General features: G+C 43.2%; 1 protein-coding gene across 2 annotated transcripts in view; it reads right to left on the reverse strand.

Moving 5' to 3' along the window:
• The window catches only part of TADA2A (transcriptional adaptor 2A), a 73,530-nt gene that overhangs the window by 47,098 nt on the left and 2,928 nt on the right, over window positions 1-23,504 (reverse strand). For both annotated transcript variants that reach the window (XM_030924033.1, XM_010376867.1), the window contains exons 2-4: window positions 21,636-21,752; window positions 9,364-9,470; window positions 5,799-5,858 (exon numbers count right to left, since the gene is read on the reverse strand). In XM_030924033.1, coding sequence (XP_030779893.1) covers window positions 5,799-5,858; window positions 9,364-9,470; window positions 21,636-21,660 — 192 coding nt within the window. In that variant the 5' untranslated portion in view covers window positions 21,661-21,752. The remainder of the gene's footprint in view (window positions 1-5,798; window positions 5,859-9,363; window positions 9,471-21,635; window positions 21,753-23,504) is intronic.

Here is a 23,504-nt window from a genome sequence, read left to right on the forward strand (position 1 = left end):
AAATAGCTAAAATCAATGAAACTGACAATGCCAAACGTTGGCAAGCACATGAAGCAATCAGAACTCTCATATCTTGTCAACAGAGGTGTAAAATGATACAAATGCTTTGGAAAACTTGCCAATCATTTCTTTAAAAGTTAAACAATCATTTACTCTATGACCAGCAATTTCACTCCTAGGTATTTATCCAAAAAACAGTGAAAACATATGTACATAGAAAGCTTTATACAGGAATATTCACTGCAGCTTTATTCATAATAGCTCAAACCTGGGCAAGGCCCAGGTGTCCATCAAAGGGAGAATGGATAAAAAACTGTATTGTGTTCATACAACAGAATATTACTCAGTAATTAAAAGAAATGATTAGTAGCAAATGTACTAGTAACATACACAACACGAATAAAACTCAAAAACATGCTGAGTGAGGCCGGGTACGGTGGCTCACGCCTGTAATCCCAGCACTTTGGGAGGCCAAGGCGGGTGGATCACCTGAGGTCAGGGGTTCGAGATCAACCTGGTCAACATGGTGAAACCCCTGTATCTACTAAAAATACAAAATTAGCTGGGTGTGGTGGTGGGTGCCTGTAATCCCAGCTACTTGGGAGGCTGAGGCAGGAGGATTGCTTGAACCCGGGAGGTGGAGGTTGCAGTGAGTCGAGATTGTGCCATTGCACTCCAGCCTGGGCAACAGAGTGAGACTCTGTCTCAAAAAAAAAAAAAAAAAAAAAGCTGACTGAAAGAAACCAGAAACAACAAAAGTGTACATACAGTATGATTCCATATATATGCAGTTTTAGAATACGCAAAACCAATCTATGCTGATTTAAAAAAAAATTAGAACAGTGATTGTTTCAGGGGTAAAAAAGGCAGCAGAGGTTTTAGATATTAAGCCTTTATGAAATGACTGGCGGAATGTGAAAACTGACTAGAATTACATAGAGACCTAATGAAACACTTAAAGATGAAATAATATACTGCCTAGGGTATTTGCTTCAAAATAATCTAGAAAGGTGATGGTTTAGGCCAGGTGCGGTGGCTCACGCTTATAATCCCCGCACTTTGGGAGGCCGAAGTGGGCAGATCACCTGAGGTCAGGAGTTCAAGACCAGCCTGGCCAACATGGCGAAACCCCATCTCCACAAAAATAAAAAAATTAGCCGGGCATGGTGGTGTGTGCCTGTAATCCCAGCTACTAGGGAGGCTGAGGCGGGAGAATCGCTTGGATCCAGGAGGCGCAGGTTGCAGTGAGCCGAGATCAACCCATTGCACTCCAGCCCGGGTGACAGGGAAAGTTGATGGTTTAGATAAAGTAAGATTGGCCATGAGTCGATAATTTTAAGAGCTAGTGATGGGTAAATAAACGGAAATTGATTACCACTATGTGGTAGTTGATTACAATGATGACCACATTTTCATCTGAGCACGTACTGTGAATATGCCTAGCACATGAGGTATTATGAGGTCCAAGAGAGAAATTTTGGAGTCTATGTCTATACTAAATTCATAGCCCTCTTGGGACTTTCAGCCTAAGTACATCATGTAGAGCCAAGAGCCACCCTCACTGTGCCTAATCTGAATGCCTGAACCACAAAACAGTGGGAGATAATAAAATGGTCATTTTTAAGCATGAGGTTTGGAGGTAGCTGGCAATAGATAACCAAACATCATTCTCTCTTGTGTATATCTGAACTTTTCTATAATAACAAGTAAAAAAAATAATCTTCAGATTACATAGGCACTTAGAACTTGTTATACCTTTTTTCAATGACCAAAAAAAGTGTCATGATTTGTGAAATTACACTACCAATAAGCAATACATTTTCATCTGAGCACGCACTACGAATATGTCTAGCACATGAGGTATTATGAAATCCAAGAGAGAAATTTCAGAGTCTATACACTAAATTCATAATCACTCTCAATTCAGCAAGTACCAAAAGACATGTAAATATGACAACGCACACATTAGTTGAAGAGACTGTTATCTGTAAAACTGTATTTTAGAATATTGTTTCTCAACCAACTTTACTGTGAGATAAACTATAAAAACTTTCTACATCACAGACACACCAAAAAAGGCACAAGACAGTTTTACATAAAGTTTAATTAATATTATTCAGCTCGGGGACCAAACCTCAGCGCTTCTGAACCACAATCTCTCACAGAAGAGTTTAGAAATCTACATTTATAAGAAACTCCCAGGCAATTCTTATGTACTGAAGTTTAAGAATCACTGGTATAAAAGGGTGTGGCAGAAAGAGCTGCCTTGACTTGTTCAAAGTTCTAAGAATTACAAGACAAAAATAGGCATAGAATTCAGAAATCCTGGTTAACGCACCACCTACCACAGCATGAGTAACTCCCAAAAATACAGCACTGTGACATGACAAAAGTACTGAAAACCATTTAAAGTTATCTGAGGCTTCATATGCAAAAAAATCAAGTTTTGTGTAGAAAGCTAAAATTTGGTCATCATGCCTATAGAAGGAAAGATTCACTGGGAATAAATAAGGTGGGCCACAAAAAGGAAGTATTAGTAACCCCCAAAAGCTCCCCAAAGTAAAGGACAGTACTCTGAAATGTGATTGTATGGGTGTTGAATATGTGAGAAAAGGATGATGTAATCAGAATTAAGTGGATGTGGAGTGAAACTTAGTCAGTGCTTTCAGCATTATGAAGAAGACATGATGCCCAGAATAGCTAAAGAAAGCTCATGGTCAGCTTTCCTGAAGTGAATAAGCATGACTACCAACCTACCCAAGCCATACTGAATTATCCCTTAAGGAATTATTTCACAATATGAATGAATAAATTTGTATTCTGGCTCTAGGTATTCTTGTATTAATTTGGGAAAAACAAACCAGTTTTCTGAAGACCTGATAACCTTGGTGAAATTAACTCAAATCCGCAGCTACTTTGAACAATCTCCTAACCCTTCATTTTTGCAATTAAAGGGGGAAAAAAATTTATTCCAAGTCTTACAATTACTGAAGCCATTAGTTAAAAGACTGAAATTGTTTAGAGATGAAAAGAGGAAGGCCAGCTAGTTGGCTCCCAAGAACTCTAACTAGTTCTCTGATTAATTCATTGTGGCCTAGAATCTGACCCTGAATATTATAAGCCCAGAAACTCGTTTTAATAGGACTCCACCAGTAGTCAGGCTCAGAGATGCTGATTCACCCTTTCTAAACTTTTAAGAGACTGAAGTAAATATACTACAGTGCTGTAGGAGGCCCAATTCTAAAGATGTTCTCTGGCTGGGCATGGTGGCTCATGTCTATAATTCCAGCACTTTGGGAGGCCAAGGTGGGAGGATCATTTGAACACAGGAGTTCGAGACCAGCCTGGGCAACATGGAGAAACCCTTTCTCTATTCTTTTTTAATAAATAAATAAAATAAAAATAAAGATGTTCCCCTCATCCTAAGATTCCTGTTTTCTGATTATTCCATCAAACACTAACGAGGTACTGCTGGGAAAGGACTTTACAGATGGAATAAAGGTTACTAATCAGCTGACCTTGAAGTAAAGATTATCCTGGATTACCCAGATGGGCCCAATGTAATCCACATGAGTCCTTACACGTAGCTGCGGACACCTGTAATCCCAGCACTTTAGGAGGTTGAGGATTGAGGTGGGAGGATCCCTTGAGCCCAGGAGTTCAAGACCAGCCTGGATAACATAGAAAACCTGTCTACGAAAATCTTTTTTTTTTTTTGAGATGGAGTCTCGCTCTGTTGCCCAGGCTGGAGTGCAGTGGCGCAATCTCGGCTCAATGCAAGCTCCAATTCCCGGGGTATGCCATTCTCCTGCCTCAACCTCCTGAGTAGCTGGGAATACAGGCGCCCGCCACCACACCCGGCTAATTTTTTGTGTTTTTAGTAGAGACAGGGTTTCACTGTGTTAGCCAGGATGGTCTCGATCTCCTGACCTTGTGATCTGCTTGCCTTGGCCTCCCAAAGTGCTGCGATTACAGGCGTGAGCCACCACGCCCGGCCTACAAAATTTTTTTTTTAATTAGCCAGGCATGGTGGCTTGTGCCTATAGTTCCAGCTAGTCAGGTGGCTGAGGTAGGAGGATAGCTTAAGCCTGGGAGGTCGAGGCTACAGTGAGCTGTGATTGTGCCATTCCTCTTTAGCCTCGGTGATAGAGTGAGACCCTGTCTCAAAGTAGAAGAGGAAAGCAGAAGAATCACTCATAAAGATTCAGCACAGGAAAAATAAGGCCGTAAGAGAGGTCATAGAGATTCCCTGGATTTCGTCAACAACCTCAAGGACTTCCTGTGCTCCTGGCTTTGAGGATGGAGAAAGGGGGTCCAGAGCCAGGGAATGCAGACAGCCTGTGGAAACGGAGAACATGCCCTGATCAAAACAGTGGCATCCTTCCTAAAACCTTAAGGCAGTGAATTCTGGCAACAACCTGAAAGAACCTAGAGGTGGATTCTACCCCAGGGCCTCCAGGTGAGAGGCCAGGTTGGCCAACATCTTCATTTCAGCCTTATGGAACCTGGAGCAAACCTGTTGAGCCTAATGATCTTCTGATCCACAGAACCTGTGAGACAAATTTGTGTTGTCTTAAGATATCTAAGTTTTGGTAATTTGTTATAGCACCAATAGAAAACTAATACAGATTAATCTACTACGTGAAATTTTAACTGTTGAGCCTGCCAGCATCCTTTCCTGTAAGAAAAACTACATGGGGGCCAAATGTCAGAAAACTGCTTGAGGGAGGAGATTTAGTTATACGCTTAATATGCTCTGATAACTGACAAAACTCTGACAAAACTATCTTTCTTTTTTCTTTTTTTTTTTGAGATGGAGTCTCACTCTGTCACCCAGGCCGGAGTGCAGTGGTGTGATCTTGGCTCACTGCAACATCTGCCTCCCAGGTTCAAGCGATTCTCCTGCCTCAGACACCCAAGTAGCTGAGATTATAGGCGCACATCACCACACCTGGCTAATTTTTGTATTTTTAGTAGAGATGGGGTTTCACCATATATTGGCCAGGCTGGTCTTGAACTCCTGACCTCAAGTGATCCGCCCAACTCGGCCTCTGGAAGTGCTGGGATTACAGGCGTGAGCTACCGTGCCTGGCTGATAGAACTATCTTGACAAAGGTATATATACCCGTCAAGCAGACTGGATATTCACTTTGGCTTATTAAACCACCCACTCCCATGGCCAGGGCTTGGAAGGACACTATGAACACTCTTATTCTTCTTTAAAGGTGGCAATACAATTAATCTATAGTCAAGTCTTATTCAGGTTATAAACCAGTCTGCCTCTTTGGCAATTTTATATATTAACTCATCTGCTATGTTCACTTTGTAACCTGACTATCAGAAGGTAACTAATTTTCCCCAAGGCAACCAAATGAACTGCTTGACAAAAACACCACTGTCCACATGAACCACATAAAAATACCATGAGCATACAGTGACAACACATTGGCTATATTTATCAATGAGCTTAAAAAGCAGCATCTTTAAAAAGCACCTGTTATCCTCATATCAAAAGTATTTCCTTTGAATACTTTCCAAATTTCAAACAAAAATCTGAGTATATAAAACTATTTTTGTGCTTAAATACCTCGATAGGTCCACAAAACCCTAAAAGACTTATTGGATAATAATTACCTATTTCCGAAGGGGAGAAAAGGTAAAGATATTCAGAGATTAAGAAAACTAATTCCCAGAAGTCCAAGAGAGCTTAAAGAAAAAGAAAAATGGAAAAGAAAAACTACTTCCTAGTCTAATTCTTGAAAAAAGTGAACAGAAATTCCCAGAAACTTCATCATTACCATTATTTCATAAGTATGATCGCTTTGATGTTTCTTGTACTCAAACCCTCGAGTGAAACACTGCAAAGAAAGAAAAATTAAGTTAGCAAAAGCTACTTTCTTAAAGGACAGAGGTGGTTTGTGTTATTTTCTTCTGACAAGTTTGGGTTTTTAAAATTTTATTTTTGGAGACAGGGTCTCGCTCTGTCACCCAGGCCAAAGTGCAGTGGCACCATCATAGCTCACTGTAGCCTTGAACTCCTAGGCTCGAGGGATCCCTGTACCTCAGTCTCCCAAAATGCTAAGAATATAGGTGTGGGCCACCATACCACTTCTTGTCAAATTTTGTCTGTTTTTTTTTTGAGACAGCGTCTTGCTCTGTCATCCAGGCTAGAGTGGCGCAATCTCGGCTCACTGCAATCTCCGCCTCCCAGGTTCAAGCGATTCTCCTGCTTCAGCCTCTTGAGTAGCTGGGATTACAGGGACCCAGCACCACACTCAGCTAATTTTCGTATTTTTAGTAGAGACGGAATTTCACCGTCTTGGCCAGGCTGGCCTCAAACTCCTGATCTTGTGATCCACCTGCCTTGGCTTCCCAAAGTGCTGGGATTACAGGCGTGAGCCACAGAGCTCGGCCAACAAGTTTTTAAGGATTCATTTAATCTTGTCTGCAGCTCCAACAGAATGGTGGAATCATGATCACAGCTTTTCAGGGGCACTCACAGAGAAAAAACAAGTCTGAAAAAAACAGTTTTTCCTAAAACAACTCTTTTGAGAAGAGCATACGCCCTGGAATCACAATCATACAGCCTAAATTTGAATCCTGGCTCTGTAACTGTATTTCAGCCATTCTAAGATAAATATTTTTTCATATTTTAAACTCTGGGCTGGGCATTGTGGCTTGTGCCCATAGTCCTAGTTACTCAGGGAAGGCTGAGGGAGCAGGATCACTGAACCCAGGAGGTAGAGGTTGCAGTGAGCTATGACTACACCACTGTACTCCAGGCTGAGCAGCAGAGCAAGACCCCATCTCTAAAAAAAAAATCTTTAATTTTTTTTAAAGAAAAATAAAAAGTCCCTAAAGTAGGCCAGGAGTTATCCTAGCATTCTGGGAGGCTGAGGCGACAGGATTGCTTGAGCTCAAGAGTTCCAGACCAGCCTGAGCAACATGGCGAGACCCTTTCTCCACAGGAAAAAAAAAAAAAAATTAGCTGGGCATAGTGGCACAAGCATGTAATCCCAGATACTTGGGAAGCTGAGGTGGAAGGATCACTTAAGCCTGGACAATAGAGGTGGCACTGAACCATGATCGTGCCACTGCACTCCAGCCTAGGGGACACAGTGAAACCCTGTCTCAAAAAAATTAAAAAACTCTCTGAAATCAAGATTCATCTTATCGAAAGTACATCACAACTTTCATCAGCCATTTTTACATTTTAACATTTCTGAAATCGAGGTGCTTCTTATAATCAATGGTGTCTTAGATCTGATAAAATATGGTATTTGCTGTGTGACCTTGAACAAGTTACTTAAACTCTCTTAGCCTAAATTTCTTCATCTATAAAATAGGGATACTAATCATAGGTACTTCATAGGATTATAGTGATGATTTAAGGGTTAATTCATGTAAAGTACTCATAGTGGTGCCTGGTACAGAGTTAAGTACTTATAATTAGTATTACTACTACCATTATCACCCACAAAAATTGTTTCTTTCCTTGTCATCTGTACAGAGATCAGTCTTCAACAAGACAATAAATAGTGTCATCAAAAGGAATAATCTTCCAGTTCTGTTTCCTATAATTTCAATACTTTAACTTAAAAAAAACAGTGTTGTGGCTGGGCGTGGTAGCTCACGCCTGTAATCCCAGCACTTTGGGGGCTGAAGCAGGAGGATCACTTGAGGTCAGGAGTTCGAGACCAGCCTGGCCAACATGATAAAACCCCATCTCTACCAAAAATATAAAAAATTAGCTGGGAATAGTGGCATACACCTGTAACCCCAGCTACTCGGGAGGTTGAGGCAAGAGAATCCCTTTAACCTGGGAGGCAGAGCTTGCAGTGAACCGAGATCACGCCACTGCACTCCAGCCTGAGTGACAGAGCAAAACTCTGTCGCGGAAAAGAAAAAAAAAACAAACAACAGCCAGGTATGGTGGCTCACGCCTGTAATCCCAGCACTTGGGGAGACCGAGGCAGGCAGATCACCTGAGGTCTGGAGTTCCAGACCAGCCTGACCAACATGGAGAAACCCCGTCTCTACTAAAAATACAAAATTAGCCGGGTGTGGTGGCGCATGCCTGTAATTCCAGCTACTCGGGAGGCTGAGGCAGAAGAGTCGTTTGAACCCAGGAAGCGGAGGTTGCGGTAAGCCAAGATCACACAATTGCATCCAGCCTGGGAAACAAGAGCGAAACTCCGTCTCAACAAAACAACGACAACAACAACAAAACAGTGTTAACTATTAGGGTTTTGTTTGTTCATTTGTTTATTTTTTGAGACAGCGTCTTGCTCTGTTGCCCAGGCTGGAGTACAATGGGCGATCTTGGCTCACTGCAACCTCCGCCTCCCAGGTTCAAGAGATTCTCCTTGGCCGGGCACGGTGGCTCAGGCCTGTAATCCCAGCACTTTGGGAGGCCGAGGCGGGCAGATCATGAGGTCAAGAGATCAAGACCATCCTGGCCAACATGGTGAAACCCCGTCTCTGCTAAAAATATAAAAAATTAGCTGGGCATGGTGGCACACGCCTGTAGTCCCAGCTACTCAGGAGGCTGAGGCAGGAGAATCACTTGAACCTGGGAGGCAGAGGTTGCAGTGAGCCGAGATTGTGCCACTGCACTCCAGCCTGGTGACAGAGCAAGACTTCATCTCAAAAAAAAAAAAAGATTCTCCTGCCTCAGCCTCCTAAGTAGATGGGATTACAGGCACCTGCCATCATGCCCAGCTAATTTTTTATTATTTTTGTAGAGACGGGACTTCACCATGTTGGCTAGGCTGGTCTTGAACCCTTGACCTAGGGTGATCTGCCTGCCTTGGCCTCCAAAAGTGCTAGGACTACAGGCATGAGCCACTGTGCCCGGCCAAGTATTAGGTTTAAACACAGATGTGGACTAATCAACAGTCTGTCTCATCTAACTGCTGTTTCTCAACTTTCACTGGTAAAACGTATAATGAAAAATTGGGGCCGGGAGTAGTGGTTCATGTCTGTAATCCCAGAACTTTGGGAGGCTGAGGTGGGTGGATCACGAGGTCAGGAGTTCGAAACCACCCTGACCAACACAGTGAAACCCCATCTTTACTGAAAATCAGCTGGGCGTAATGGTGTGTGCCTGTAATCCCTACTCAGGAGGCTGAAGCAGGAGAATTGCTTGAACCTAAGAGGCAGAGATTGCAGTGAGCAGAGATCACACCACTGCACTCCAGCCTGGGCGACAGAGTGAGACTCCGTCAAAAAAAAAAAAAAATTGGAAGGAGCAGATTTAATAAGATATACATCTCCTTAGCAGTTGACAGTAATCTCTGAAATATTACATCATAAAAAATAGCATAAAACTAGGCTAGGAGTAGGCCAGAATTAGTGAGTTACCTGCAAGCAGAGGAAAAAAGGAGGTGGCCCACATTCAGCACACTTGATATAAGGCTCCATGAGGTAGGAGGAGCAGCCTCGGCAAGGTGGTTTATCAGAGGGATCATCTAGAACAAAGAGAAAACAAATGCACATTTCAGAACACTTTATGGTTATCTTAAGTGCAAAAAGGTGAAAATCCCCAAATGACCACACAAGTAGTGAGTTGAGTTGAAAAGTTCATGGGGACAAGATGAGCTCATTACAAATTAAAAAAAGCAAAAATTATGCTCCTTTTAATCTCAGGGCAGCAGTTCCTTTTCACACAGCATTTACATAGATATGGACCCTATCTGCAGAGAAATTTACAAGCATATATTTGTTTATTTATTTATACATTTTTAGAGACAAGGTCTTGCTCTGCCACCCAGGCTGGAGTGCAGTGGCTTGACAATAGCTCACTGTAACCTGAAACTCCTAGGCTCAAGGGATCCTCCTGCCTCAGCCTCCCAAGTAGTTAGGACTACAGGCACATGCTACCACACTTGGTTAATTTTTTGTAGAGGCAACGTCTCACCACGTTGCCCAGGCTGGTCTTGAACTTTTGGGTTCAAAGAATGTTCCTGCCTCGGCCTCTCAAAGCTCTGGGATTACAGGTATGAGCTACCACGCCCAGTCACGAACACATTTTTAACTGGAAGTTTCATAATATCCCAAACTTATTTTTCCAGGAGCATAAAATGGACACATACCTACATATACAATATAAAGAAAATCTGACAAAATGTTAACGATTGCTGAATCTAGGTAGCAAGCATATAAATAATCACTGTAGACTGGCCACGTTAGCTTACCCTGTATTTCCAGCACTTTGGGAGGCCAAGGCTGGTGCATCACCTGAGGCCAGAAGTTTGAGACCAGCCTCGCCAACATGGCGAAACCCTGTCTCTACTAAAAATACAAATAGCCAGGGATGGGGGCACAGCTTATAATCCCAGCTACTTGGGAAGTTGAGGCACAAGAATCACTTGAACCTGGAAGGCAAAGGTTGCCGTGAGCCAAGATTGTGCCACTGCACTCCAGCCTGGGCGGCAGAGCTAGACCTTGTCTCAAACAATCATCATCATCATCATCATCATCATCATCATCATCATCGGCTGGGCACGGAGGCTCACGCCTGTAATCCTAGCACTTTGGGAGGCTGAGGCAGGCAGATTACCTGAGCTTGGGAGTTTGAGACCAGCCTGGACGACACAGTGAAACCCTGTCTCTACTGAAAATACAAAAAAATTGGCCAGGCGCGGTGGCTCCTGCCTGCAATCCCAGCACTTTGGGAGGCCGAGGTGGGTGGATACTGAGATGAGGAGTTCAAAACGATGGTGAAACCCCATCTCTACTAAAAATACAAAAATTAGCTGGGTGTGGCAATACACACCTGTAATCTCAGCTACTCAGGAGGCTGAGGCAGAAGAATCGTTTGAACCCAGGAGACAGAGGTTGCAGTGAGCCAAGATTGCGCTACTGCACTACAGCCTGGGCAACAGAGTGAGACTCCGCCTCAAAAAAAAAAAAAAAAAAAAAATTTTAGCCAAGCATGGTGGTGTGCACCTGTAGTCCCAGCTACGCAGGCGCCTAAGGCAGGAGAACTGCTTGAACCCGGGAGGCGGAGGTTGCAGTGATTCAAGATCGCGCCACTGCACTCCAGTGTCGGCAACAGAGACAGACTCCGTCTCCAAACAAAATAAATAAATTTAAAAAAAAAATCATCATCACTGTACTGTTCTTTTGACTTTTCTATTTAAGTTTAAAATTTTTCATAACAAAAAGTTGGGGCAAAAAAGAGACAACTCCTTTAATTTTATTTTTTTGAGATAGGGTCTCACTCTGTCACCAAGGCTGAAGTGTGGTTGCACGATCATGCCTCAATGTAGCCTCAACCTCCCAGGCTCAAGTGAGCCTCCCACCTCGGCCTCCTGACTAGCAGGGACTACAGGCACAAGCCACCACACCTGGGTAATTGTTTAAAATGTATTTTCTATAGAGACAGAGTTTCACTATGTTGCCTGGGCTGGTCTTGAATTCCTGGGCTCAAACAATCGTAGGAATTTGAGCTGCCTCAGCTTCCTGAAGTGTTGGGATTACAGGTATGAGCCACCACACTCAGGTAGTATCTAAATACGTCTCCTCTAAACACGTCTTGGAATATACTATTTTATATTTGAGTTCGGATTTTTTTTTTTCTTGAGACAGGGTCTTCTTGAGACAGGATCTTGGACTGTCGCCCAGGCTGGAGTGCAGTGGCGTGATCACGGCTCACTGTGGCTTCAATCTCCCCAGGCTCAGGTGATCCTCCCACCTCAGCCTCCCAAGAAGAGGTACAGACTTGTACCATTGCGCCTGGCTCAATTTTTAATTTTTGTAGAGACAGGGTCTCACTATGTTGCCCACGCTGGTTTTAAGAAGTCCTCCTGCCTCAGCTTCCCAAAGTGGTGGAATTATAGGTGTGAGCCACTGCACCTGGTTCTGAGTGGGAATTTAAACCCAGAAAGCTTCCTCCCTTTTTCCCATGGTAAGTACATAACACAGTACATCTTCTACTCCAATGACAGTGGTATGTCTCCAAACTGTTAAGACAAGGAGTACAATCCAAACTCTCAAAAATCATAAAAATGCAGATATATGTGTCCTTGGTTGCCCCAAACTTGGCCTCTAGAGTCATGGCAACCTACCAAATTGTTCTCCATGATCAATCACAAGAATCTAAGAGAAGAAAGGCTTTGAAGGTAGATGAAGGAATTTAATTTGTTCAGCCTGGAACAGGATTTCTCACATTCTGTAACAGTATTTGCCTCCCTAAAGTCCAAGAAACATTCTTCAAGGTACCTTTCCCTCTTCCAAGTGATGATCACTGTTCTCTTTATTTGTTTTTAAGAAGATATAGAGGGTGGGCATGGTGGCTCAAACCTATAATCCCAGCACTTTGGGAAGCTGAGGTGGGTGGATCACTTTAGCTCAGGAGTTCAAGACTAACCTGACCAGCATGGCAAAACCCCATCTCCACTAAAAATACAAAAATTAGCCAGGTAGCGGGCGCCTGTAATCTCAGCTACTCAGGAGGCTGAGGCAGGAGAATTGCTTGAATCCGCGAGGTAGAGACTGCAGTAAGCTGAGATTGCGCCATTGCACTCCAGCCTGGGTGACAAGAGCAAAACTCTATCTCAAAAAAAAAAAAAAAAAAAGACACAGAAGAAAATGACAAAAGAAAAAAAATGTACTCCTAGCAGTAGCTTTCAATTCAATATATGAAACTGCAGCTACTCCATTGCCCCCATTTTAAATTTTAACACAGAAGAACAAATCTTGCTATGTTGCTCAGGATGGTCTCAAACTCCCAGCCTCAAGTGATCCTCCTGCCCCAGCCTCCCAAAGTACTGTGATTACAGGAGTGAGCCACTACGCCGTGCCAAAAATTGTTGTATATTAAGTGATAGATGCCAGCTTCTACCAAGCTACCCTCTTCCTCACTTCCTGTTAATAAGCTTGCTTCTCTCTTGCCTCCAACTTCCTATTTTTAAAAAAGGCATCAGCCATTGAGCAAAGTGTTTTTTTTTGTTTTTTTTGAGATGGAGTCTCGCTCTGTCGTCCAGGTTGGAGTGCAGTGGCATGACCTTGGCTCACTGCAACCTCCGCCTCCTGGATTCAGGTGATTCTTCTCCCTCAGCCTCCCGAGCAGCTGGGACTACAGGCGCACACCACCACGCCCGGCTAATTTTTTATACTTTTAGTAGAGACGGGGTTTCACCATATTGGCCAGGCTGGTCTCGAACTCCTGAAAAGTGGTCTTTATTTATTGTTTTGTTGAGACAGTGTCTCACTCTGGTTACCCAGGCTGCAGTGCAATGGCTTGATCTCAGGTCACTGAAACCTCAGTCTCCCACGTTCAAGCAATTCTCATGCCTCAGCCTCCCAAGTAGCTAGGATTACATGTATGTGCACTATGCCCAGCTAAATTCTGTATTTTTAGTAGAGGGGGGGTTTCCCCATGTTGCCCAGGCGGGCCTTGAACTCCTGGATTCACACAATCCACCTGGCTTAGCCTCCCAAAGTGCTAGAATTGCAGCCCCAAAGTGATTTTTTAAATCCTTATGTCAAAAAGCGATTACTGGGCGGGGCACGGTGGCTCATGCAGGTAATTCCAGCATTTTGGGAGACCAAGGTGGGTGGATCACTTGAGCTCAGGAGTTCGAGACCAGCCTGAGGAACATGGTGAAACCCCGTCTCTACAAAAAAAAAAAAAATACATAAAATTAGGCACACGCTTGGTGGTCCCAGCTATACGGAGGCCTGAGGTAGGAGGATCACTTGAGCTGAGGAGGTCGAGGCTGCAGTGAGCCATGAGCACGCCACTGCACTCCAGCCTGGGTAAGAAAGCTAGACCCTGTCTCGAAAAGAAAAAAAAAAGGAATTACTTTGTAAAAGTAATCCAATTTATAGTTCTTAACATTCCAAACAATAAAACTGTAAAGTATGTCATCCACAATTAGCATTTTGAAAAATATTTTTCCAACTTTTCTTCTATATAATATAGTACAAATATTCAACAAAGGTAGAGGTTGGGCTCAGGGGGTCACGCCTGTAACCCCAGCACTTTGGGAGGAAAAGGCAGGATGATTGCTTGAGCTTAGGAGTTCAAGGCCACCCTGGGCAAGACGCTGCCTCTACCAAAAATAATAAAAAGAAAAAATAGCCAGGCACGGTGGCCCACACCTATAATCCCAGCACTTTGGGAGGCTGAGCTGGGTGGATCACCCGAGGTTAGGAGTTCAAGACCAGCCTGGCGAACATGGTGAAACCCAACCCCTACTAAAAATACAAAAATTAGCTGGATGTGATGGTGCGTGCCTGTAATCCCAGCTACTCAGGAGGCTGAGGCAGGAGAATCACTCGAACCCAGGAGGCTGAGGTTGCAGTGAGCCGAGATCACACCACTGCATTCCAGCCTGGGTGACAAGAGCAAAACTCCATCTCAAAAAAGAAAAAAAAAGAAAAAAAAGTGGAATATCATACGTGATGTTTTGTAGCCTGTTTTTTCACTTTACAATATATTGTGGACATCTTTTCACGACAACACACATTGACCTTCCTTGTTCTTTCTAATGGATAAATAACATTCCATTGTATCAATTATATTATATAACCTAATTTTACTCAACTCCCCTCTAGGGAGACATTTGGAAATCTGAGGAGGTAACTTTTCATTGCCACAATGACTAGAGAGCCCCGCTGGCATTCTGCAGGCCCCTAAAACAGGGATTCTAGATATCCTACAATGCTCAATACATTCTAATAAAAACTGACTTTTTTGTGTGTCCTGTGCAACTTTCAAATGTCCCACCATTCAAGTAAATGAAAAACCTCATATGACCTAGAACCTAATTCCATGTTATATATAAAGCAAAGTATTTTCAACAGTTTTAACATGCACTGAAATTTCCAGAAAGGCAATTGTATATAACTCTAGAGGAGAATGTATTTTGTTTTGTTCAGAACATTTGGTTATTCTAGCTTGTGGTGTTTCTTAGTCACCAACATGACACACTTGAATCATTCTGCATTTGTATATGCACAGTGATGCAACATACAGGTACAAGTATCTAGTACTTAAATCATGTCTTCTATCGTAATCATGTCTAAACATATTGAGATACATACTGCTATTATAAATTGCACTGTTTTACTATAAATTACTTCTCTTGTATTTATCTCTTTTATTATAGTTAGGGCATTATTATTTTTATTTTTTGAAATTATGTATGCCAGGCATGGTAGGTCACGCCTGTAATCCCAGCACTTTGGGAGGCCAAGGCAGGTAGACGACTTGAGGCCAGAAGTTCAAGACCAGCCTGATCAACATGGCGAAATCCCATCTCTACTAAAAATACAAAAATTGTCTGGGCCTGGTGATGCATGCCTGTAGTCCTAGCTACTCGGGAGGCTGCGGCATGAGAATCACTTGAACCCAGGAGGCAGCGGTGGCAGTGAGCTGAGATTATGCCACTGCACTCTAGCATGGGCAACACAGCAAGACTTTGTCTCAATAAAAAAAAAAAAGAAATCATGTATGTATGTAGACATATTGTCTATGTATTTTACTTCCGAATAGTAAACTTGGCTGATGGTAAACTCTGCCTCCCAGACTCAGTGATCCTCCCACCTCAGCCTCCCTAGTACCTGGGACTACAGGTGCATGCCACCACGCCCAGTTAATTTTTTTTTTTTTGAGACGGAGTCTTGCTCTGTCTCCTAGGCTGGAGTGTAGTGGCGCGATCTCAGCTCACTGCAGCCTCCGCCTCCCAAGTTCAAGTGATTCTCCTGCCTCAGCCTCCAAAGTAGCTGGGATTACACCCACCACCACACCCGGCTAATTTTTGTATTTTCTGTAGAGGCGGGGTTTCACCATGTTGGCCAGGCTGGTCTCAAACTACTGAGCTCTGGAGATCCGTCTGCCTCAGCCTCCCAGAGTGCTGGGATTACAGTCATAAGCCACTGTGCCTGGTCTCTTGTATGTACATTTCACATCTGTTCCACAGGGTATATATTTTCCTAGAATTGTTGAGTGTACAGTTACTGAGCATTTTTTAGGTTTTTGATACACAGAGCCCAACTGTCCTTCAAAAGGTATTTCAAAATTTTTTAAAACCTAAGAGAAAGGCTTTTTATTTATCTATTTTTTTCACTGAGGTAACAGGAAACGAGAGTTTTTTGTTTTTTGTTTTTTTTTTTTTTTTTGAGGCGGACTCTTGTTCTGTCGCAAGGCTGGCAGGTTGGAGTACAGTGGTGCGATCTTGGCTCACTGCAACCTCTGCCTCCCGGGTTCAATAGATTCTCCTGCCTCAGCCTCTCAAGCAGTTGGGACTATAGGCGGGCACCACCACGCCCAACTAATTTTTGTGTTTTCAGTAGAGATGGCGTTTCACCATGTTGGCCAGGGTGGTCTAGATCTCTTGACCTCATGATCCGCCTGCCTTGGCCTCCCAAAGTGCTGGGATTACAACAGGTGTGAGCCCCCATGCGTGGCCAAGAGAGGCTTTTTCAAAATCCAGGGGCAATAAAGGGTTAATAAACTTGACTACATTAATAAAAACAAAACAAAAAACTTTTTTGGCAAAAACACCATAAGGAAAGTAAAAAAGTAAGTAAGGCAACATTTGTAAACATATTAGAAAAAAAGCACTGAAATCCCTAGTATACAAACAACTTTTAAAAATTAAGAGGGAGGCCAAGGTGGGCAGATCACCTGAGGTTGGGAGTTCAAGACCAGCCCGGCCAACATGAAGGAAACCCCGTCTCTACTAAAAATACAAAAATTAGCTGGGCATGGCAGCGTGTGCCTGTAATCCCAGCTACCAGGGATGCTGAGGCAGGAGAATCGCTTGAATCCGGGAGACAGAGGTTGCAGTGAGCCGAGATCGCACCATTGTACTCCAGCCTGGGCGACAAGAGCGAAACTCCGTTTGAAAAAAAAAAAATTGAGAGGGAGAATAAAAGACCAAAGATCCTGCTGCAAAAGACACAAAGATAATTTGGGAAAAAAGACACAAACTGGCCTTATGAAAAAGTGCTCAGCTTTATTCATAAGATAAAAATTAGAACTACCCTGACATATAATTTCTCACCCATCAGATTGGCAAAAGTTTCAATGCCTGACAATATAATTAGTCAGGCTGTGGGAAAATAGACACTCTTATTTTTTTTTTTTTTTTTTTTTTTTGAGAAGGAGTTTCACTCTTGTCGCCCAGGCTGGAGTGCAGTGGTACAATCTTGGCTCACTGCAACCTCTGCCTCCCAGGTTCAAGCGATTCTCCTGCCTCAGCCTCCTGAGTAGCTGGGATTACAGGGACACACTGCCATACCCAGCTAATTTTTGCATTTTTAGTAGAGGCTTCACCATGTTGGTCAGGCTAGTCTCAAACTCCTGACCTCATTATCCACCCGCCTCAGCCTCCCAAAGCGCTGGGATTACAGGCCTGAGCCACCGCGCCCAGCCCGGGCACTCTTACATATCACTGGTGGGAATACAAAATAGTACAACTCATATAGAGGGGGATTATCTTTTGACCCAGCAATCTCACTTCTAGGAATTTTTTACCATGAATATACATTTCCAATAACACAAAAACATACATGTCCAAGGTTATATATTAAAATATTAGATGTAATTGCAAAATACTACTTAGATGTCCAAGTATAAGCAATTATTTGAATAATAATATATCCACACAATGAAGTATTACGCAACTATAAAAAACAGAATGAGGACAATCTCTACCAACTAATATAGTATTTCCAGGAGATACTATTTAGTGGGGAAAAAAAGTACAATCCTGGTGCTGATTGAAGAATTTTCTTAAAAGTACAAAATAATATATATATATATATAAAATGCTATCTTTCCTGTAAGAAATTAGAGGCCAGGCGCGGTGGCTTGTGCCTATAATCCCAGTACTTTGGGAGGCCCCGGCAAGTGGATCACCTGAGATCGGGAGTTCAAGACCAGCCTGGCCAACATGGTGAAACCCCGTCTCTACTAAAAATACAAAAATTAGCTGGGTGTGGTGGCAGATACCTGTAATCCCAGCTACTTGGGAGGTTGAGGCAGGAGAATCACCTGAATCCAGGAGGCGGAGGTTGCAGTAAGCTGAGATCGCAGCACTGCACTCCAGCCTGGGTGACAAGAGTGAAACGCTGTCTCAAAAGAAAAGAGAAAAGAAAAAGAAAAAAATGAGTAAAAAACAATCCTCTCATCTTTGCTAAAAGGATTAAGGGACAGATTAAACCAGAAGACAATGAAGTTGGTAAGTACAAGGGGTTGAGGGCAGGGGATAATGGAATTAATTGTGCTGATTTTGGGAGCCAGGGTTCTCACTGAGAAGAGACATATGAATAAGGAATTAATGCAGACAAGAAAAAAGCCTATGATGATGAATTAGAGGTATTAATGTGAACTGCTGATTTCCTAAAAAGAAGTATATGTGTATGTAAATGTGTATGTGTGTATGTATACTGGCATATATGTATACAGCACGTAACACGCATCTATTTCCTAGTTCTGTCAGCCAAAAGGGCCAAGATGCAAAAATATTCCAGTAGATAAAAAGATCTTGGTCTCCGACATGACTCCCTTGTAAAAGCACCAGGACTCCTCAGAGAAGTGGCTGATTCCAGGGCAGGGGAGGTACAGGATGCACTTGGAGTATTTAGTTATGCCAAAAAGGATGGAGATGCTAAAAAGAAAAAAATATGATGAGGGTATGCTATAAGGATATAGGAGCCCATTTGAAGGGACTCCCAGTGGCCAAATTTGGAATAATCCGAGAACCTAGCTAATTATGTATGCTAATAAATCATAAATCATTGAAAAAATAGGAATTCCTGTGTCCATAATAAGTAAAAAAATGAACAGATAAAGAAAATGTAGTACATATACACCACAGAATACTATGCAGCCATAAAAAAGTAATGAGATCACATACTTTGCAGCAACATGGATGGAGCTGGAGGTCATTATCCTATGCAAACTAACACAGGAAGAGAAAATCAAATACCCTCTGATCTCACTTACAAGTAGTAGCTAAAAAAACAAGAACACATGGACACAAAAAGGGGAAGAGAAACCAGTGCCTTCTTGAGGGTGAACTGTGGGAGGAGGGAGAGGATCCAAAACTACCTCTCGAGTGCTATGCTTATTATCTTGGTGACAAAATAATTTGTATACAAAACCCCTGTGACAAGCAGTTTACCTATATAACAACCCTGCACATGTACCCCAGAACCTAAAATAAAAACTAAAAATGCTAACTAGTAAATGTGGAGAGAGCACTAGATTTGCGGGGGGGGAATCATCTTTTTGCAACCTTAATAGTAAAGATTGGGCCAGGCATGGTGGCTTACGCCTATAATCCCAACACACTGGGAGGCCAAGGTGGGGACATCGCTTGAGCCCAGGAATTCAAGACTCCAGTGGGCTATGATTGTGCCACTGCACTCCAGCCTGGGTGATAGAGTGAGACCCCATCTCTTAAAAATAAAAAAAATTTAAAAATTACATATATATACAAACATACACAGAGAGAGAGAGAGTGCACGCAAATGACGAAGCAGATGGAGTAAAAGGTTAACAAAAGTTATGTGGGTATTGTTTGTATTCTTATTCTTGCAACTTAAGTTTGAAATTATTTCCAAAAAGAAGTTTAACAATTATTTTGGACACAGAGTTGAGGTAACTGTAAACTGAAACACTCCCATCATTGGAGCAGTCCACTCAGATTTCTCCATATGTAAAATGAAAGAGTTGAACTAGATGTGTCTGAAGACTCCATTCTCTCCTAAATTTATATAAGGAGTGTGACCAAAGAGTAAATTAGAGCTTCTTTAAGAAATTGTTCTGTCAGGCTGGGAGCAGTGGCTCACGCTTGTAATCCCAGCACTTTGGGAGGCTGAGGCTGGTGGATCACCCGAGGTCAGGAGTTCAAGACCAGTCTGACTAACAAGGTGAAACCCTGTCTCTACTAAAAATACAAAAATTAGCCGTGCGTGGTGGCGGGTGCCTGTACTCCCAGCTACTCGGGAGGCTGAGACAGGATAATTGCTTGAACCCAGGAGGCAGAGGTTGCAGTGAGCCGAGATCATGCCACTGCACTCCAGCCTGGGCGATGTAGCAAGACTCCAGCTCGAAAAAACCACGAATTGTTGAAGAGGAAAAACACCCAAAAAGTACTTTTCTGATTCTTCTCATTGGGATACTACCAAACATCTAACAATGGAATTTCTATTTCTGCCAAATCTCATATATTCAGAATCAGGGAAAAAGAGCAGTATGGTTTTTATTTTTTATTTTTTGCGACAGATTCTTGCTCTTGTCACCCAGGCTGGAGTGCAGTGGCATGATCTTGGCTTACTGCAGCCTCTGCCCCCTGGGTTCAAGCAATTCTCCTGCCTCAGCCTCCCAAGTAGCTGGGATTATAGGCACCCGCCACCACCCCCAGTTAATTTTTGAATTTTCAGTACAGACGGCGTTTCACCTTGTTGGCAAGGCTGGTCTCAAACTCCTGACCTCATGATCTGCCTGCCTCGAACTCCCAAAGTGCTGGGATTACAGGTGTGAGCCACCGCGCCTGGCCAGTCTAATTTTTTTATCCATAGTTAATGGCTACTTGAATTTACTTCACACGTACTCCATAATTCTCTACATTATTCTACTGTGGTTTACTCTTAGAAACAAGTTCCACACCAAGGGGGAGGTGGGGTGATATTTCCTTTATCTTACCACTGACACATTTCTTATCAAGGTGCCTGAACATGTTATTGGTCTAAACAGAAATCCCATGGCTTTTCTAGGTTTAACTATGGTTAATCAGAATATGCCTGGTCCATCTCAGCTTCATTTTCTTTCTTTTTTTTTTCTTTTTTTGAGACGGAGTCTCGCTCTGTCGCCCAAGCTGGAGTGCAGTGGCAGGATCTCGGCTCACTGCAACCTCCGCCTCCCGGGTTCATGCCATTCTCCTGCCTCAGCCTCCCGAGTAGCTGGGACTACAGGTGCCTGCCACCACGCCCAGCTAATTTTTTCTATTTTTTAGTAGAGATGGGAGTTTCACCATGTTAGCCTGGATGGTCTCCATCTCCAGACCTCGTGATCCACCTGCCTCAGCCTCCCAAAGTGCTGGGATTACAGGCGTGAGCCACGGCGCCCGGCCGCTTCATTTTCTTCTAAGACCCAGGATCATATGTTTGTGTCATGTGTTCAATATGGGTAATCAATATGTATTAGTTGATTTTATTTTGATACTCATAATTCCCTTAGAATCAGAGTCAAAGGGCTTTACTCCCTAACTTCATTGTTTATTTTTCTTCCTTGATCAACTTCCACTCCAGTTTGCTATTAATAGTCACCTGAAGGCCGGGAGTGGTGGCTCACACCTGTAATCCCAGCACTTTGGGAGCCCGAGGTGGGCGGATCACCTGAGGTCGGGAGTTCAAGACCAGCCTGGCCAACATGGTGAAAGCCTATCTCTACTGAAAAAAAAAAAAAAAAATTAGCTGGGTGTGGTGGTGTGCGCCTGTAGTCCCAGTTACTCTCAGGAGGCTGAGGCTGGAGAATCATTTAAAGCCGGGAAGCAGAGGTTGCAGTGAGCCGAGATCATGTCACTGCACTCCAGCCTAGGCGACAGAGGGAAAGTCCATCTCAATAAAATACTAATAATAAGTCACCTGAGACTTGTTCCCACTGTACTTACTGCTAAAGGAACCCAAACGGTCCATTCCCTAATAGGCAACAAGTGCTGCTTTGGTCTTCCTCAGCACAAAACTTCTTCAAGACTTCAGAACCGGCCAACACATACAACGAAGCTTTCCTGTGAGCAAACAAAAGTGGCACATGGATCAGAAAATCATTCAAAGGGACACGATAAAGAGAAGGTATACAACATACTCAGCTCTGCCACATCTTAGCTTTGTAATGCTGAAAAATTATTCTACCTCTGAAAACCTGTTTCTTCCTCTGTAAAGTGGGTATAATAGTGTCTACCTTCCAAAGTTGTGAGAATTAAATGTCATAATCAAATATCATAATCCATATAAATAATGTAGCATGGTACCTGGCCCTTTGTAAATGCTACATATTTCTTTTTTTTTATGAAGAAGGATTTGGGTCTGTGGGGCAGGGAGGGTGGAAGGGGCAAATGCTATATATTTCTAATAAACAACTGTTGGCTTTCTCTACTCAGCATCATTTCTCTCCTTAGCCACCATCTTTATTTGGGAAACTGACCCTCCCACATTTCATGTGGTACTGGTGGGGCTGCCAATCACAATACCCCATTCCCCACCCCTGACAAAAGCTAAAGCAACCAGGTCTCTTCTTCCAGAAATCTGGATCTTGAGTAACACATGAAAGGACAGAAGGCAGCTGGAGCTCAGTCATTCACTAGAATTCATTCCAAGAATTCAGTCCATGTGCTCTGGCTGTTGAGATCCCTAGCCCCAGGTGGTTCAACTGTTTAACTCTTCTCTCATTTCTCTATTTTTAATAAACTTTAATAAACTCAACTTTAATAATAAATCTGAACAAGTTTCTGTAAGTAGAAACCAAAAAACCCTATCTATTACAACATACATTTGTTCCTTACAAATGTAACAGGGCCAGGCACAGTGGCTCATGCCTGTAATCCCAGCACTCTGGGAGGCTGAGGTGGTAGGATTACTAGGGCCCAGGAGTTCAAGACCAGCCTGGGCAACATAGGGAGACCCCATCTCTTTAAAAAAAGTTAACTGGGTACAGAGGCCCATGCCCACAGTCCCAGCTACTCAGAAGGATGAGGTGGAACACTTGGGCCTGGGAGGTCGAGGATGCAGTGAGCCACCACTGCACCCCAGCTTGGAGGACAGACCAAATCTCTTTTTCTTTTTCTTTTTTTTGGATATAGAGTCTGGCTCTGTTGCCCAGGCTGGAGTACTCACTGCAACCTCTGCCTCCCAGGTTCAAGGGATTCTCATTCTCCATTTGGTTCTCATTTTTGTTTCTTGTGTCTTGTGCCTCAGTCTCCTGAGTAGCTGGGATTACAAGCATGTGCCACCACCACACCTGGATAATTGTTTTGCATTTTTTGGAGAGACAGGGTTTCACCATGTTGGTCAGGCTGGTCTCGAACTCCTGGCCTCAAGTGATCCGCCCACCTTGGCCTCCAAAAGTGCTGGAGTGCTAGGATTACAGGTGTGAGCCGCCATGCCTGACCCAAAGTATCTTCTTTGAAGCAGAAATGAAATAATGTTTTACACTAAGTCAAAAAATAACCCTTCTTCTGTACACTCACAGCTGTTTGTTTGTGTGTGTGTGTGTGTGTGTGTGTGTTTTGAGACTAAGTCCTGCTCTTGTTACCTAGGCTGGAGTGTAATGGCACGATCTCGGCTCACTGCAACCTCCGCCTCCCAGGTTCAAGTCAGGCTCAGTCTCCCAAAGTAGCTGGGATTACAGGCGCCGGCCACTACACCCGGCTAATTTTTGCATTTTTAGTAGAGATGGGGTTTCACCATGTTGGCCAAGCTGGTCTCAAACTCCTGACCTCAGGCGATCTGCCCACCTCAGCCTCCCCAAGTGCTGGGATTAC

The sequence above is a fragment of the Rhinopithecus roxellana genome, chromosome 19 (assembly GCF_007565055.1).
Source record: "Rhinopithecus roxellana isolate Shanxi Qingling chromosome 19, ASM756505v1, whole genome shotgun sequence".
Taxonomy (NCBI): Eukaryota; Metazoa; Chordata; class Mammalia; order Primates; family Cercopithecidae; genus Rhinopithecus; species Rhinopithecus roxellana.